We start from the raw sequence: 12786 nt of genomic DNA, 5'->3' as shown, positions 1-12786 counted from the left end.
GACCCGACTACACAATATCACCTCCTGTGATTCATATTGCAACGCCGTGCTATCATACCCCACCGCTGCTTTATCCGTTTTACTTTAGGCGAAAAATTCTGCTAGGCCATCGGTACACACTCGCGATCAATTTCTTTTGTAGTGGCTCAATAAGCTCTGCGATGGATCCAATCTTGGGAACAGTACAACACTTCCCCGGTCGTCAGTCTTGCCCGCCATCCCAAGTTAGTATTAGAAAAGCAGAAGGGTCCCAGGGTTGTTTATCGTCTCCCCCCACAATTTATACTGCAGACAACGTAAATCCGTGTACGCCGCCTGGTAGAACGTTTTTGGATGAGGAGGGAGATACCCCAGTTTCTGAATCTTTAGCTGAATCCGTGATGAAAAGAAGGCGAAAGGGTATTTACTTCTATCGCCCACTAGTATGGAAGTCATCCCCTGCCAGTGGTAACGCTGTTGTTATTTCTTCTAAGGAGAACGACGATGAAATGGAAGACAAGGAAGAGTGCTTTTGCGGCAGTACATTCAATGATCTCGCTTCTGAAATTTGCACGACATCTGCTTTCGGTTCGCCGCTAAAATATACAGTAGCGAACTCATATTTTTATCTTATGCGTTCGCCGGCCGATAGAAACGACGGCGTACTGTCGTTGGACGAAGAGCCTTTGATTAAAAAACCTCTTCTCGCGTATCCCAAATTTTCTACGTCAGGCTTGAAAACGCCCTTCGAACACAATAGGCCTAAAATGGAGTCATTGCGTCCCATCATACCTTCGCCAAGCTTGTCTGATCAGATAGCCGTTCCTAGTGTCCGTCCTCAGGCTCAACTCTACGAAGCTGCTGAGGATACAATAAATCCTGCTCCCCCTGCAGTGTGCCGCCATTGACTAACCAAGGGTGTGTGGCAGCAATGATAACTCATTTAGAATAACTTGGAGCCACAGTTCCTTTTGTGCAACAGGCTTTTCTTGGATACTATCAAGCAGCTATGATCTGCTGCTGTATAGCTTTAACATACAGTTCAACAAAAATCATTATCAACAAAGCATCCATCAAGATTTCTGTTTTTTTTCGTTTTTCTGCTTTTTTCACCCTTGCAAAGCCTTCATAATAAACAAAGTGCAAACCAGCACAAGCAATATAACTTAATAAGCTGTTACTCAAGTCTTACTACCCCCTTAGACATGGCATTCAACCAGATCCGGAATCCATTAACCCTCTTAGAACTGAGCTTTCTTCTTTGTTCTTGTATCGTTTCAGAAGAACTTCTTGGTCTTCTCGAAAATAGTGCTTCCGACTGCAAGACGCATATCGGCATTGATGTCTGCCTCGCCCAAAATGATCAACTCCATCATGTCTTCGAGCAAACCGCGCAGTGTGTTGTCAACCGCCTTCTCGGAAGTTTGCGTACACTTTCTAAGAAACTTCTGGATCTTACTTTCATCCAAGCCGGTATCATAATGCGAAGTTCGATTTCCATTGTCTCTCTCGACTGGGAGTTCACACTCTTCTACGTAAAGGACATGCTCTACCACTTTATCAATCAACCCGCAGATGATTCTGTGGAGCTCCTCTTTGGTATTCTCGTTTGCCATGGCGGCTTTTATGCCCTTCTCTGTTACTCTATCGTCTTGCCGAAGAAGTCTTTCTAGCATACCGTCGTCAATCATGCTGATCAACAAGCCATGAAATTCGTATGCCTCCTGTTCCATTCTTATTGTGGCTTCATCCAGTCTAGAAGACGATATGAGTGCTCCGTCAGGCCACGCCGGATTGAGCATATCCCAGTCGCACAGCTCGCCCCCCAGTCTGGTTTGGATATGAAATAGGCGCCTTCGGTGCTGACGAGTCCTAAAGCGTTCTCTGAGTATGCGGCGTCTTTGCCGCTCTCGTTGTGCCCGGGAAGTGACTTGTTTTTCGCTGTGAAGATCACCGCCGTCGGACCCCCAGACCACCAGCCGACGGAAAAGTGACGCCAAGCTTTCACCGCTTGCCACGCCGTTTGCCTCATTTTCGGGGACGTTCATGATAATTTGCCTAGAGAGTGATGGCTCAGACATTATTGTGTGTGCTTTGCACTGAAAGGCTTTCTTAAATAATGGATTTATTGCTGGCTAGATCACAGTCCAGCTTAGCCGTGGTTCAGAGAGGCTGTTATTGATAGTGCTGGCTGGGTGTAAAGCATTTGAGTTAATACCTTCAAGAGTTGAATTTGGCTGGGTGCTAGAATGATACCTTAAATTTGTCGGTCCAGATGTCTCTCTTATTGCACTGACAGTGCTAGAGTTATTCTATTCTGCAGCTAATTGAGGATTTCCTCAAATACATATTCTTTGGTGAATATTTTCGTGAGCCCATGTGCTTGGAAGATCAGCAAAGGAATAACATAAGAAACATCAGACTTACAACATTGGGAAGTGATCAGGGCTCTACGGGAGTTTCACGCCAGTCAAGAAGACACAAAAGAATATTAGGGATTAAAAGGAAAAGAAATGCAAAAGAAGATGGAATGAAGAGTAAAGTTAAAACCCTCCTGATTTTTGAAGAGTCAAATACTGCTTCCAAGAGAACAGTGAGCAACAAATGGGGAACAAACATACTTGGGTTCTGCTTCACTCAAAATAGCGCGTTCTGTTTACCACTCACGTGAATATGCTTACATCCAAGATCTTTTCCTCCTATAACTGCACTATCTGTCTCTTCAGCCGCTTTCCTAGTTCATAGGTGCATATCTGGCCTTCACCATAGTCCTGCTTGATAGCAGGTTCCGCCAAGTCCCAATCCGGGACAAGAAGCTTTCGGCAATATTGACGCATGCTTTACCAGATTTTGGGGCGCCAGAGAAGACCAGAGCCAGTTTTTGGTTCTGATGAGTCAGTCGAAGCTTCCATGCCGCATGACGGTAAGGGGTTCTAGAACTAGCCGGGCGGTCGTCCCAAGTGTTTACTGCTCAGCTATTAAAATACAAAATGTAGTAGTCATGCATTTTAGAAAAAAGTCAGCCACCGAGACCACTTTCGTTATCATGCCCCTATGATGCTTCTCTGGGGTTTAAAGCTCGAATATCTCCAACATTAGAGCCATTTCCATGCTCATTCCCAAAGAACACCGGCCATCTAGCGAGAGAGGGAGAAGAGAAATGATGTATACGCTGCAGATGGACACACTGTGTCTACATAAACCACCGCAACGCCGCCGAATACCCACTGCTTTGCGCTTCCAAACCTAGCGCCGATATACCCTACATTCTTAGATAGGCAGCACTTTCCTAGAACTCGCCTTCATGTGGGTGCGGTCTTATGTCTGCCCCTTCATTCGGCAACCCTCGCAGTATTCGATCCATCGTCGCTGGCTGCAGGAGAGGAGGGTATTCTTCGCCCTCCGCACAGTGTGTCTCTGGCTGCACTTGACGGATGGCGGAAGCGACTGTGATTTGCTGCGCCGCCTCGCCAGCTTCCGCATCCTCCATAAGTTGGCGAGGCCAGGACGGTGCCCGGAATGAGGTGGTGGTTGTTTTGTTGATCTGGACCCTGACTTTTGAGTGACCGACCTCTGTACTTTGGCGAGTCATGGGATTGCGGAGCCCACCGAGGTGTATATGTGCGCGGCCGACTCCTCTCCTCTCACTGATGGTTAGGCCACGAGATGAAGACTTCCCGGCCGAGTTTGATCGTCCGCCCGCTGGGGGTGAGAATCCGCGAGAATAGTAGCGGCGTTCTCCACCTAAAATTGGCCCGCGAGGTAGTCCCGGAAACTCGTCTTCTCGGTTCGCTAGGCCAACAAGCTCCATTGCTGCCAGAGCAATTTCCACGTAAGTAAAATGGTGATGGATCATCTGGGTGAACATATTGCTTAGCCCCTGATCTTTCCCCTGAAGCTGCTGGACGACGAATGTGCCGAGCTCCGTACCGGACATACCGCTGTCTATTTTTTCGAGAAGCATACTATGCAGGTGAGATTTGTCTTGGGGTTGAATATTATCGACATTAATCTTCACACCTCTTCGTTGCAGGCGGTCAAATAGGGGGTTCCAAAGCCCGGAGGCGGAGGGGCTTTGTTGTATGTCAACGGTAGGCACAGGAAGCGTCTTACTCTGATCTGCCGCTGCGTTTTGATAAGTTCTCTAGCAAGTGCAAGACGCAATAGGACCTTACCTTTATTATTTGCAGGTCCGGATTTCGAAAGCCACGAAAAAGGTTTCTTTATTGCTTGTTTTAACTTGCTCTTTTCCTCCTTTGCCATTGCTGCTTATATCTTCGTGCGGAAACTGAGTACTTCCTTATGGCTATATAACAGCAGGTTATGCGTGAAGAATGACGGCTGTAAGAGAATGAAAAGCCGAGGTATGAATATGAAGGACCAGAAAATATGGTATAGTTATGGATCTTGAAGACCAGCAAAACTTGGACGCAGTGTCGAGGACGACTGTGCGAATTTATAAAGGTAGGGAACACCACTTCACCCTTTTGTGGGCATTACTGGGTGTTGTTCGCTTGCGGTAACAGACAAATATCAGGGACTTCCCACTCCACGTGACAATGTTCATTGAAAACATTTTTATCAGAGGAGCCGTCTGTGGTAGACGTGATAATTCATAGAGTATTGATGTGATGGAATTATGCAAAAGACAAGGGACTTTCCCTTATTAAGGGTATAGTTAGGAGTGATAACAAGCATATGCTGAAGAGGTCCTTGTTCAAAACCTATTAACAAGTATTAGATATTAATAATCTCCAAAAGAAGCCACTGGAAAACAGATTAGAGAAATGTAGCAGTATATATAATGTGATAAACGGAAGTCGAGTGAAAAGACAAGTGAATAGGGGGTACTTATAGCAAGAGTGTAAATTTAAGAAACAGTAAAAGTTTGGAGGCACAAGCACTGGAAGTTACCAGATCAAAGAAGTGAATGGAAATCTCTTTCAATTATGTCTCTAGAAAACCATTTAATCATGTATGTTCCCGCAAATTATATCGCTCGCTATAATTAAAGCCAAAAAATCCATCGGACACCAGAAACTGAGCCACGCCAGATGCCCTTGCACAGCTTCCATATCATCACCACGGTCCAAACACACCACATAACCCCAACAAGCACCCATTCAAGCAGAACATAGCCGAAGCGACTGACCCAGCGAAATCTGCGTTTTCTTTTTCGGATTCCTTTGTCCAGAGCGTCGTTGAGCTGCTTGATAGCCAGAGTACTCGTAGTTGCGAGTTGGCTGGTGAGATTCTCTGCTTCATGGCTAACTACGCTAAGGCGGTCACTGAGAGATGTTGTGACCAGTCGTTCAAGTAGTTCAAAATCGGAGATCAATTTTGGTATACTTGAGCTTGAGAATTCGGATATAGTGTTTTGGACCTTGTACATACGGTCATCAAAGGCGCACATCAGACATTTGGTAGCAGCAGCGGCTAATTTTTCATCCCCAATATAAGGCAAAGGGCTATGAAGATAATCCGATGCTCCGATAAACAGGGGGTTAAAAGTGGGGAAGGGCGAATTTTCATTTGATAGCCGACATATTTCCTTCGCTTTAACGCCCGTGGATAGTAGATGAGCGCGTACACGGACGATTTCATTCTTATCAATACGATAGGAACCAGAGTATTTCGGTATACTGCGAGAAGACCGAGTCCAGTGTCGAGTAGATTGTAGTCCAGGTCGGCGCTGAATCGGGGCAGCAGGTTCCGGGTGTCCTCGCCCTAGCCACAACAATGACTGTTTTTGCCCCAAGCTCTGTTCAACACCTAAGCTGGCATTGTTGTCGACCGAAGGGTCAATTTTTACACTGTCTATACGAGACTGGGAGGGCAAAGGGTATTCAGTATTTATTCCGTCACGCTTTAGGGATGAGGTAAAGGCTGGTAGATTTGACGTATAATATTTAGGAGGCTCAGAAACCTGTTCTATTTGAGATTGAGTTCCGATATCGGATTGCGTGGGAAATCGGGTTAGCTTTGGTTTTGGTATTCGACGGCTGCCAGGGATAGTATCACCGACATCCATATATTCAGAAATACTAGAAGACGATGAAGAGTAGCGCGAGTGGCTACTCTGGTCTTTTTTACGGATCAACTCTCCAACTTTTGATACCTCACTACCAACAAGCTCGGCCAGTCGGCCGCCTTTGAATATGCCACGTCGCTTTGAGTCCAACTCTTTCCCAATCCTGGAATTGCTGCTTGAAGGATGTTGGATGGAACTGTAATGGGATGGAATATACAAATCATTGGAGAAGCGGGGGTTTTGATTGTCGAATTTAGGATATTGTGGCTCTAATCCAGATATCGCAAAAGTGGCGGCCTGTGGCTTAGGTGGAGGTTGTGGTGATACAACATCGTCGTGCTGGAGTTTGCTGCTCTGGCGGTCAATCGAATCTTGGATTGATAGGTGGTAATTTCTGCTAGGAGAGCTGTCTCGACTCCATGTAGGGGAGAGATTAGAGGCAATACTTGGGAATACTGGCTTGTTAATGGGGGATTGCTGAAGGCTTTCGGCTTCTTCAAATGACGGACGTGACGTATATATGTTATGAGAGTTGTCGATAGAGGATAGGGATGGAGGATAGCCAAGATGTCGGGATGTTGTATGTTCATTTAAGTCAACATCAAGAGGAGGAAGTAGATCACGAACGGTATTCCGTTGTTTTAAAGAAGTTTGATTTTTTAAATATCCTTTTGATGGTGATTTATCATCACCACTGCTTCGAGATGAGGAAGGGCTTCTGGACCGGCTCAATGCTCTCCGCCACCCGGATGTACTTCCGCTTACAGAGCGGCCATGGCTGGGCATCAGGTGCGTGGACTTTACAAATTTATTGATTCGCCTACCGCGATTAGGATTATATGCACTCCTCGAGCCGATAGATTTAAAGTTGGGTAGTTCTCCTGTGGAATAAAGTGGGTTGTAGAACTGGCTAATTGAAGTCAATTCCAGAGAGGGGTTTGGCGTTGCCAATTTCACAGGTCTGAGCTTCGTAGTTCCAGGAAATATTTTATGGCCGTCTGTATTTTCAAGTTTAAGTTTGTTTGAGTCAGCTTCAACCCATGCCGCATCGGCTAAGAGGTCGGCAGGAGTCATGGCCCAATCTAATCGGGGACGACGGGGCTTGTTGGCATCACTGGTATTGGTGCGGCTGGGGCTTGAAAGGAGGTTTTCAAGCTCCTGAGATGTCTCATTACCACCAGTTGGAGATTTGAGGGGCGGAAGCCGAAAACACTCTTCGGCTGCGTACTCTTTGTTATCGAGAGATTGAATTATATGATCAACCCAAGTCCGAACACCAGCAACGTCTCCCCAGCCTTCTTCTTCCGCATTTATGGGCTTTCTTTCACGAAATCGTACTTTTCGATTGCGAATGTATTGAAGAGGGTTATACACTCTTCCATGAGCGGATGATGACTCAGGAGTGCCAGGTAGGTCGTTCAACTTTGTAGGTGTCGGAGAAATAGGAGGAAGATGCGGCAGTAGACGTAGATATTCAGAAACTAATTCAAAGTGCCTCTTTGCCTTTTCAGCTCTTGCAATCGTCCCGGCAGAAAAGGCATGAGTTTCCAGTCCCTGACTTCCCTGGGCAAGGAATGGAATCGGCGACGCTAGTAGTTGCTGAGAGTTACGGGACATGCGTAGAGATCCACCCTGTGTATTAATTTTTGACTGCCAATCGTCGTTCCTCATAGAAGGAATCATATCATCAGAAATGGGGCTCCGTGCAGGAATCGCATGAGAAAGCCGCCTATCCTGGGAAATCAAACTAGATCCTGCTCTGCCCGGCAATGTTCGTCGGCGGGATTCACTTAGACTAAGTGCGAGGTTGACAATCTGGGCTGGGTCCGTATCAATACCGACGGATGCTGGGCCATAAGACGTCAACGGACTTGACGATGGGCCCTCAAGTACACTATTGCTCGCCAAGTCGTCACTACCAGGGGAATCTTGGAAATCATCACCAGCATATGGGCGCGAAGGCGTTTCGTGAGGAGTTATGGTTTCACTGTGATGCCTCTGAAATGGCCTTTTCCGGACGACCAGCTCTGAATCGTGGCTTGGCCGTTTCGTTGCGACGCGAGGCAGCACCTGTCGGATAGACCGGGCTCCAGGATTAGAACTAGACCTTTTAAGAGCGGTGAAAGTTGATCCTAGACGAAAGCTGCTGCTGCTCTTGTTTCTGTTCTTCCTCTGCGGCACTCGTACATCCACTGGGCTGTTATAGGCCGTGGGAATGTCTGTAACTTTCCCCATTTGATCCCCCATTGTAACAGGTTCGCATCATTTGCTTTCAGATGCAGTGCTTGGAGCTGATATTTCGTATTTATTAATGTTGGCTATATCAAATGCTCGCTACCAGGCGGAAGCATCGCCATGGTAGGCAGTCAGAAAGTTCATGAGGATTGTAATAAGGATACGTTCCTCTGTTGAACCCCGGACGTACTAGTAAAGGCGCTGCCGGTGCTCGACAGAGGTATCAGCTCCTAAAAGTGAATTGGTATTGTGTTGTAGTCAAGTTGATTGTGTTTTGCCGATGCCATGTGAGGACGTGGCAAGGCAAACTAGGCAAACGGTGCAAACAAATTTATGTAGTTAACTAACTAACTAACTTACTAACCGCGCCACTCGATTAAGCAGCGAATACTCCGTACTCCGTACATTCGAAACAAAAAAAAATAAAAGAAAGAAATCTACGAGTGTTCATTGCCCATGTGAGGTCTAACCGATCTTTTATGCCAAGGAAATGGATGCGAAGAATTGTATGTTACAGAATATATAGAGCAACAAAGAGTATACAGACCTACTCTACTTGAAGGCATTGAAGACGGGCTTCGGTTTCAATGATCTGAAAATCACAAGTTAGCAACACATGGGCATATACAGCAAATGGTTTCTTACCTCAAGGGCCTGCTTCACTTCCAATACCCTCCTAACGTCTGCTAACCAATCCTTACTCAATATCTTTGACCACCCTTGTAACGAGTTCATCTCACGAGCCGCCTCATCAAATCTGCCAGCTTCCAGTAGCGCTTCAGTTCGAGTAAGGACACTCTCGACGTCATCTCCATCATCAGAGCCCTGTTTCGGGAACATAACCTTGCTCATCATGTAGCTGGCAGCGTGACTGGCAATGCCTGCATTTTCAGGTAGGAGACTGGCTTTGCGAACCTCGGTAGCTAAGCGTCTAAACCTATCGACGACCTGAGCCGAAGACGGAATACCTCGTTGATAGGCAGCAGCATTGATAGATGAAATGGCAGCATCCACGATGGGGTCTTCCGATGCAAGTTCCTTGACAGCAACGAGCTCGTTAATGAATGGCCTTGGGACCTCAGAGCTTTCAAGGGCACTGCGAACGGCATCAACTGCAACTTGGAGTTGTTGTGTCCTCAAATTCGTGTCCACAACGGTGTTCCATTCTGCCGTGAGATTTTCTAGCTCCTCAACTCCTGTTGTTAACTCGGAAAGTCTGCTGAGGCGCCCTTCCCGCTCATTTTCGACAAGAACTCTGATATCATTGAGAAATTTGCGATTTAGCTCAATAGCTTGCTCAACAAGTTCATTTCGCAATCGTTGCTCAGCGACATCATTTACTCTTTGAAGTTCGGTTTTAATTTTATCCTGGTAGGCAGCGGCCAGTCTCTCACGCTCCGTTTCGTACTCTTCGCGGAACTGCGCAGCATCATCAGACCGCACTTCGTCAATTCGTCGAATAAGCTCATTGGCTTTAACTTCCATTTCCGCACGAGCGCTATCAATCTCTTCTTGAGCAAGTTTTTGGGCATCTTGCTTAATTGCAAGGATATGGTCACCGAGCTTTTGGAAGTCTTCTTTCGATTTGGATAGAATAGTTGTAAATCGCGAAGACGACTCATCTGCATTTATAACAGCGATGAGGCTATTGACGATCCTCATGAGTTCCTGAACGGCAGGCTCTTCAGCACCGGCTATAGCTACAGGATCAACCATAGTTGGAGTAGATATGACTGGAGTCATGGGCTGTTCCAAAGCTGTTTTTTTACCATCTCCGCTCTTAGCTTCAGTTGCTAGTGTGGGTTTCTCCTTTGTAGCCGATGTAGGACTGTTCTTAGGCTCAAGCTGTTCAGCAGCCGGTGCCTTGGCCGCTTCTTTCGCTTTCTCAGATCCCACAGCGCTCATATGCCTGCCATTCCGAGTCACATCGCTTCCTTGAACCGATTCTTTCTCCGGCCCAGCCACCTTCCAGGAGAGCCCACTTTTACCGGGAATCGTTACATTTTGGCCTTCATGCCGTGGCTCAATAGTGCGCGTGGTAATTTGTCGGGTGGCATTAGGGAAGCGGCGACGGAAATCCTGTTCCTCAACATATAAAACAGCCTCCTCTCCGTAGGGAATGTACTCGGTAAAGAAATCATGGAAGTTGTCTGATTTTAGAGATAACCAGATTCCTCCAGCATACGCCAGGCCAGTAGTAAGAATTAGATAAGTAAGAAACCGGCGTAGCCCTCCCTTCGTCTTGGACGGAGGAGGAGGAGGTGGTGGTGGAGTGTTTGTCTCGGACGGAGGTTTAGACAGCGTTGCAGCTCCATCCACGGAGGAGCCAGGTGACGTTTGGGCAGGGTAGGGAGGTGGAGGTCGAGGTACACCTTCAGGTGGAATAGTAGACTTTGAAGATGGCGATGGGGGAGATCGGACGTCGGGGTCGTTTGCAAGGATAGCACTGGTGCTAAATGTGTTGCGTCCATTGACTTGGATATTGGGTGCGGCAATGCATCTCGGGGCAACAACAGAGCTTCTATGATTCGAGAAGTATCTCTGCATGCAAAAAATTATCAGCAGATGACACAGCGAGGTCTTGTGTTTGGGGAGAATCCGTACCTTGCCAACCACTCCTCGCTTTACCCGAGAGGTTAACTGGCATTGACGCCCAGCGACGGGGGAAAATAGCTGGCGGGAGGGTGCAATTGAAGAGCGTAGCATGGCGCGGCACTTTGCCTACAAGAGGCTTGTCAATTGATGCTGGATTGTCGGAGTTACTGTGGGAGTGAGTTACAATATTCGGTGATCTGAGGCGGATGATTTCCTGCTTACGGAACTTCAACCCACGAAAATTTAGCTCAATACAACAATACAACACGACAGCCAAGGTGTGGTTCAAGTTTATCACATGTAGCATACCACCATGAATTTGAACCTTGACTGCTCTTTCGTGGTTTATTCAGATACTACGTCTGTATTTCGGGGGGGGTTAATTTTAATTTACCCACGCCTTGGCTGTATGTCTCTCTACCTCGACTCTATTATTATAGATATGCTAAGACCGAGTAACCACACGACAAACTACTACGGAGTAGCCCCATGCCCAAATCTGACAACGATAACTTCTGGAGAAGCTTTAAAGGGTAGGAAATTACATTCATAAGAAATAGGAAAATGAACATTGGACCAGTAAGTCCCCAAGATAACACCGGAGTACAAAAAGGAAAAGTACAGGCCTGAAGAAAGACGCCAGTCAGACACAGGTCTAAAGGTAGCGCGCATAATGCTGGATGTTCTTGCGCGAACCGGATAGATTGCTTAAGGGGGGTATTAAGTGAGAGGATAGTTAAAAACACCAAGCGCACGGTATGTAGTCACCGCGTGGTGTCCCGGTAGGGTAAATGGGGGATGGGGGGTGTCGACTGTCAAAATACGGTCATCCAATCCTAAGATTGCAGTATCTTCCGAGAGAAACACGCCAGAATGACCAAATTGTCATCGATCAAAAAAACCATTTCAATTTAGGTAGACACAGTAGATGGAGTGGTAGGGAAATGTGATGGCGATCAAGTGTCCACTCAGCAATTGCATCCTCCCGCTTGAGCGGTAGCAGCTTCAGGCCGCAAGTCAACCCCTGGGCGAGGATTAGATCGAAGATTCCGTGGACCAGCTTGATCTAGCGGCAGCTTCTTAGCGATTGCAGTAAATAGCTCCCTGACGTTCGTTGATGTTTTGGCAGATGTTTCAAAAAACAGTAAGCCTGCTTCGTGCGCGTACGCCTCCGCATCGACCGTCTGAACTGCTCTCTTGTCGGGACTGTCTGTTACCAGGTCTAGTTTGTTTCCAGCTAAGGCAATGATGATGTTTTCGTTAGCTTGTCGCTGTAGCTCCTTTACCCATGACTTTGCTTTATCGAGAGATGACTGAAGAGGAGGGTCAGTTGGTTTGAAAGAAGTAAGTTTGGACCTGCAAAAGGGGCACGGACAGCCTGAGTTATGTCATAGACAACAACGGCACAGTTGGCATTCCGATAATACATTGGAGCCAAGGACTTATATCTTTCCTGGCCAGCAGTATCCCATATCTCGAATTTCACAGTAGTATTTTCGTCGAGGGAGATAGTCTGGGTCAAGAATGCGGCCCCGATAGTAGATTCGCGGTAGTCGTCGAATTGATCCTATCAGGTGGGGTTAACAAACAAACCGAATTTCTTCATTAATTTTCCTAGGAGACCGAGGAGCACAAAATTTATCGCTGAAAGAACCTACCTTCACAAAGCGCAAGACAAGGGAACTCTGGTAGGCAGCAGTCAGTAGGGGAGCTCGCTTGACGGGCGGCAAAGGGGAATCAGCAGTACCTTTCCAACAGCGGATTCTCCTATTAGGCACGATAATATCAGTCCAACTAGTTCTATATAGCTAGTTAAGCATACGGAAATGCAAACCTAGCAGCACCAGCTTGAACTGGGCGAATCTGGCACCGGGCCGGCTTCCAACAGACGCTCTAGCGGCCATCGTGGGCAACGATACTCAAAGGCAGCGATGTGACAAACAATC

The 12786-nt window shown here is 46.9% G+C and overlaps 6 protein-coding genes across 6 annotated transcripts; 1 reads left to right on the top strand and 5 right to left on the bottom strand.

The window, feature by feature from the left end:
• Positions 1–161: 161 nt before the first annotated feature.
• Positions 162–887, top strand: LOZ57_001587 (uncharacterized protein; the record flags this gene model as incomplete). Its single annotated transcript, XM_049250674.1, has 1 exon — positions 162–887. One exon carries the CDS (start codon positions 162–164, stop codon positions 885–887), a length of 726 nt encoding a protein of 241 aa, XP_049110258.1.
• Positions 888–1256: 369 nt separating this feature from the next.
• Positions 1257–2060, bottom strand: LOZ57_001586 (uncharacterized protein; the record flags this gene model as incomplete). Its single annotated transcript, XM_049250673.1, has 1 exon — positions 1257–2060. One exon carries the CDS (start codon positions 2058–2060, stop codon positions 1257–1259), a length of 804 nt encoding a protein of 267 aa, XP_049110257.1.
• A 1208-nt stretch (positions 2061–3268) lies between these two features.
• On the bottom strand, positions 3269–4242 carry LOZ57_001585 (uncharacterized protein; the record flags this gene model as incomplete). The annotated part of the gene is made up of 2 exons (XM_049250672.1): positions 3269–4104; positions 4155–4242. 2 exons carry the CDS (start codon positions 4240–4242, stop codon positions 3269–3271), a joined length of 924 nt encoding a protein of 307 aa, XP_049110256.1.
• Positions 4243–4987: 745 nt separating this feature from the next.
• On the bottom strand, positions 4988–8257 carry LOZ57_001584 (uncharacterized protein; the record flags this gene model as incomplete). The annotated part of the gene is made up of 1 exon (XM_049250671.1): positions 4988–8257. The coding sequence occupies one exon, from the start codon at positions 8255–8257 to the stop codon at positions 4988–4990; it is 3270 nt and encodes a 1089-aa protein (XP_049110255.1).
• A 535-nt stretch (positions 8258–8792) lies between these two features.
• MIC60 (MICOS complex subunit mic60) lies at positions 8793–10951 on the bottom strand (the record flags this gene model as incomplete). The annotated part of the gene is made up of 3 exons (XM_049250670.1): positions 8793–8837; positions 8891–10786; positions 10850–10951. 3 exons carry the CDS (start codon positions 10949–10951, stop codon positions 8793–8795), a joined length of 2043 nt encoding a protein of 680 aa, XP_049110254.1.
• Positions 10952–11808: 857 nt separating this feature from the next.
• On the bottom strand, positions 11809–12744 carry YPT52 (GTP-binding protein of the rab/ypt; the record flags this gene model as incomplete). Its single annotated transcript, XM_049250669.1, has 5 exons — positions 11809–12153; positions 12216–12407; positions 12499–12525; positions 12588–12607; positions 12675–12744. The coding sequence occupies 5 exons, from the start codon at positions 12742–12744 to the stop codon at positions 11809–11811; spliced, it is 654 nt and encodes a 217-aa protein (XP_049110253.1).
• Positions 12745–12786: the final 42 nt, after the last annotated feature.

The sequence above is a fragment of the Ophidiomyces ophidiicola genome, assembly GCF_022830035.1.
Source record: "Ophidiomyces ophidiicola strain CBS 122913 chromosome Unknown scaffold_4, whole genome shotgun sequence".
Taxonomy (NCBI): domain Eukaryota; kingdom Fungi; phylum Ascomycota; class Eurotiomycetes; order Onygenales; family Onygenaceae; genus Ophidiomyces; species Ophidiomyces ophidiicola.
The sequence above is the reverse complement of the archived record's forward strand: the minus strand, read 5'-3'. Positions and strand labels throughout refer to the sequence as shown.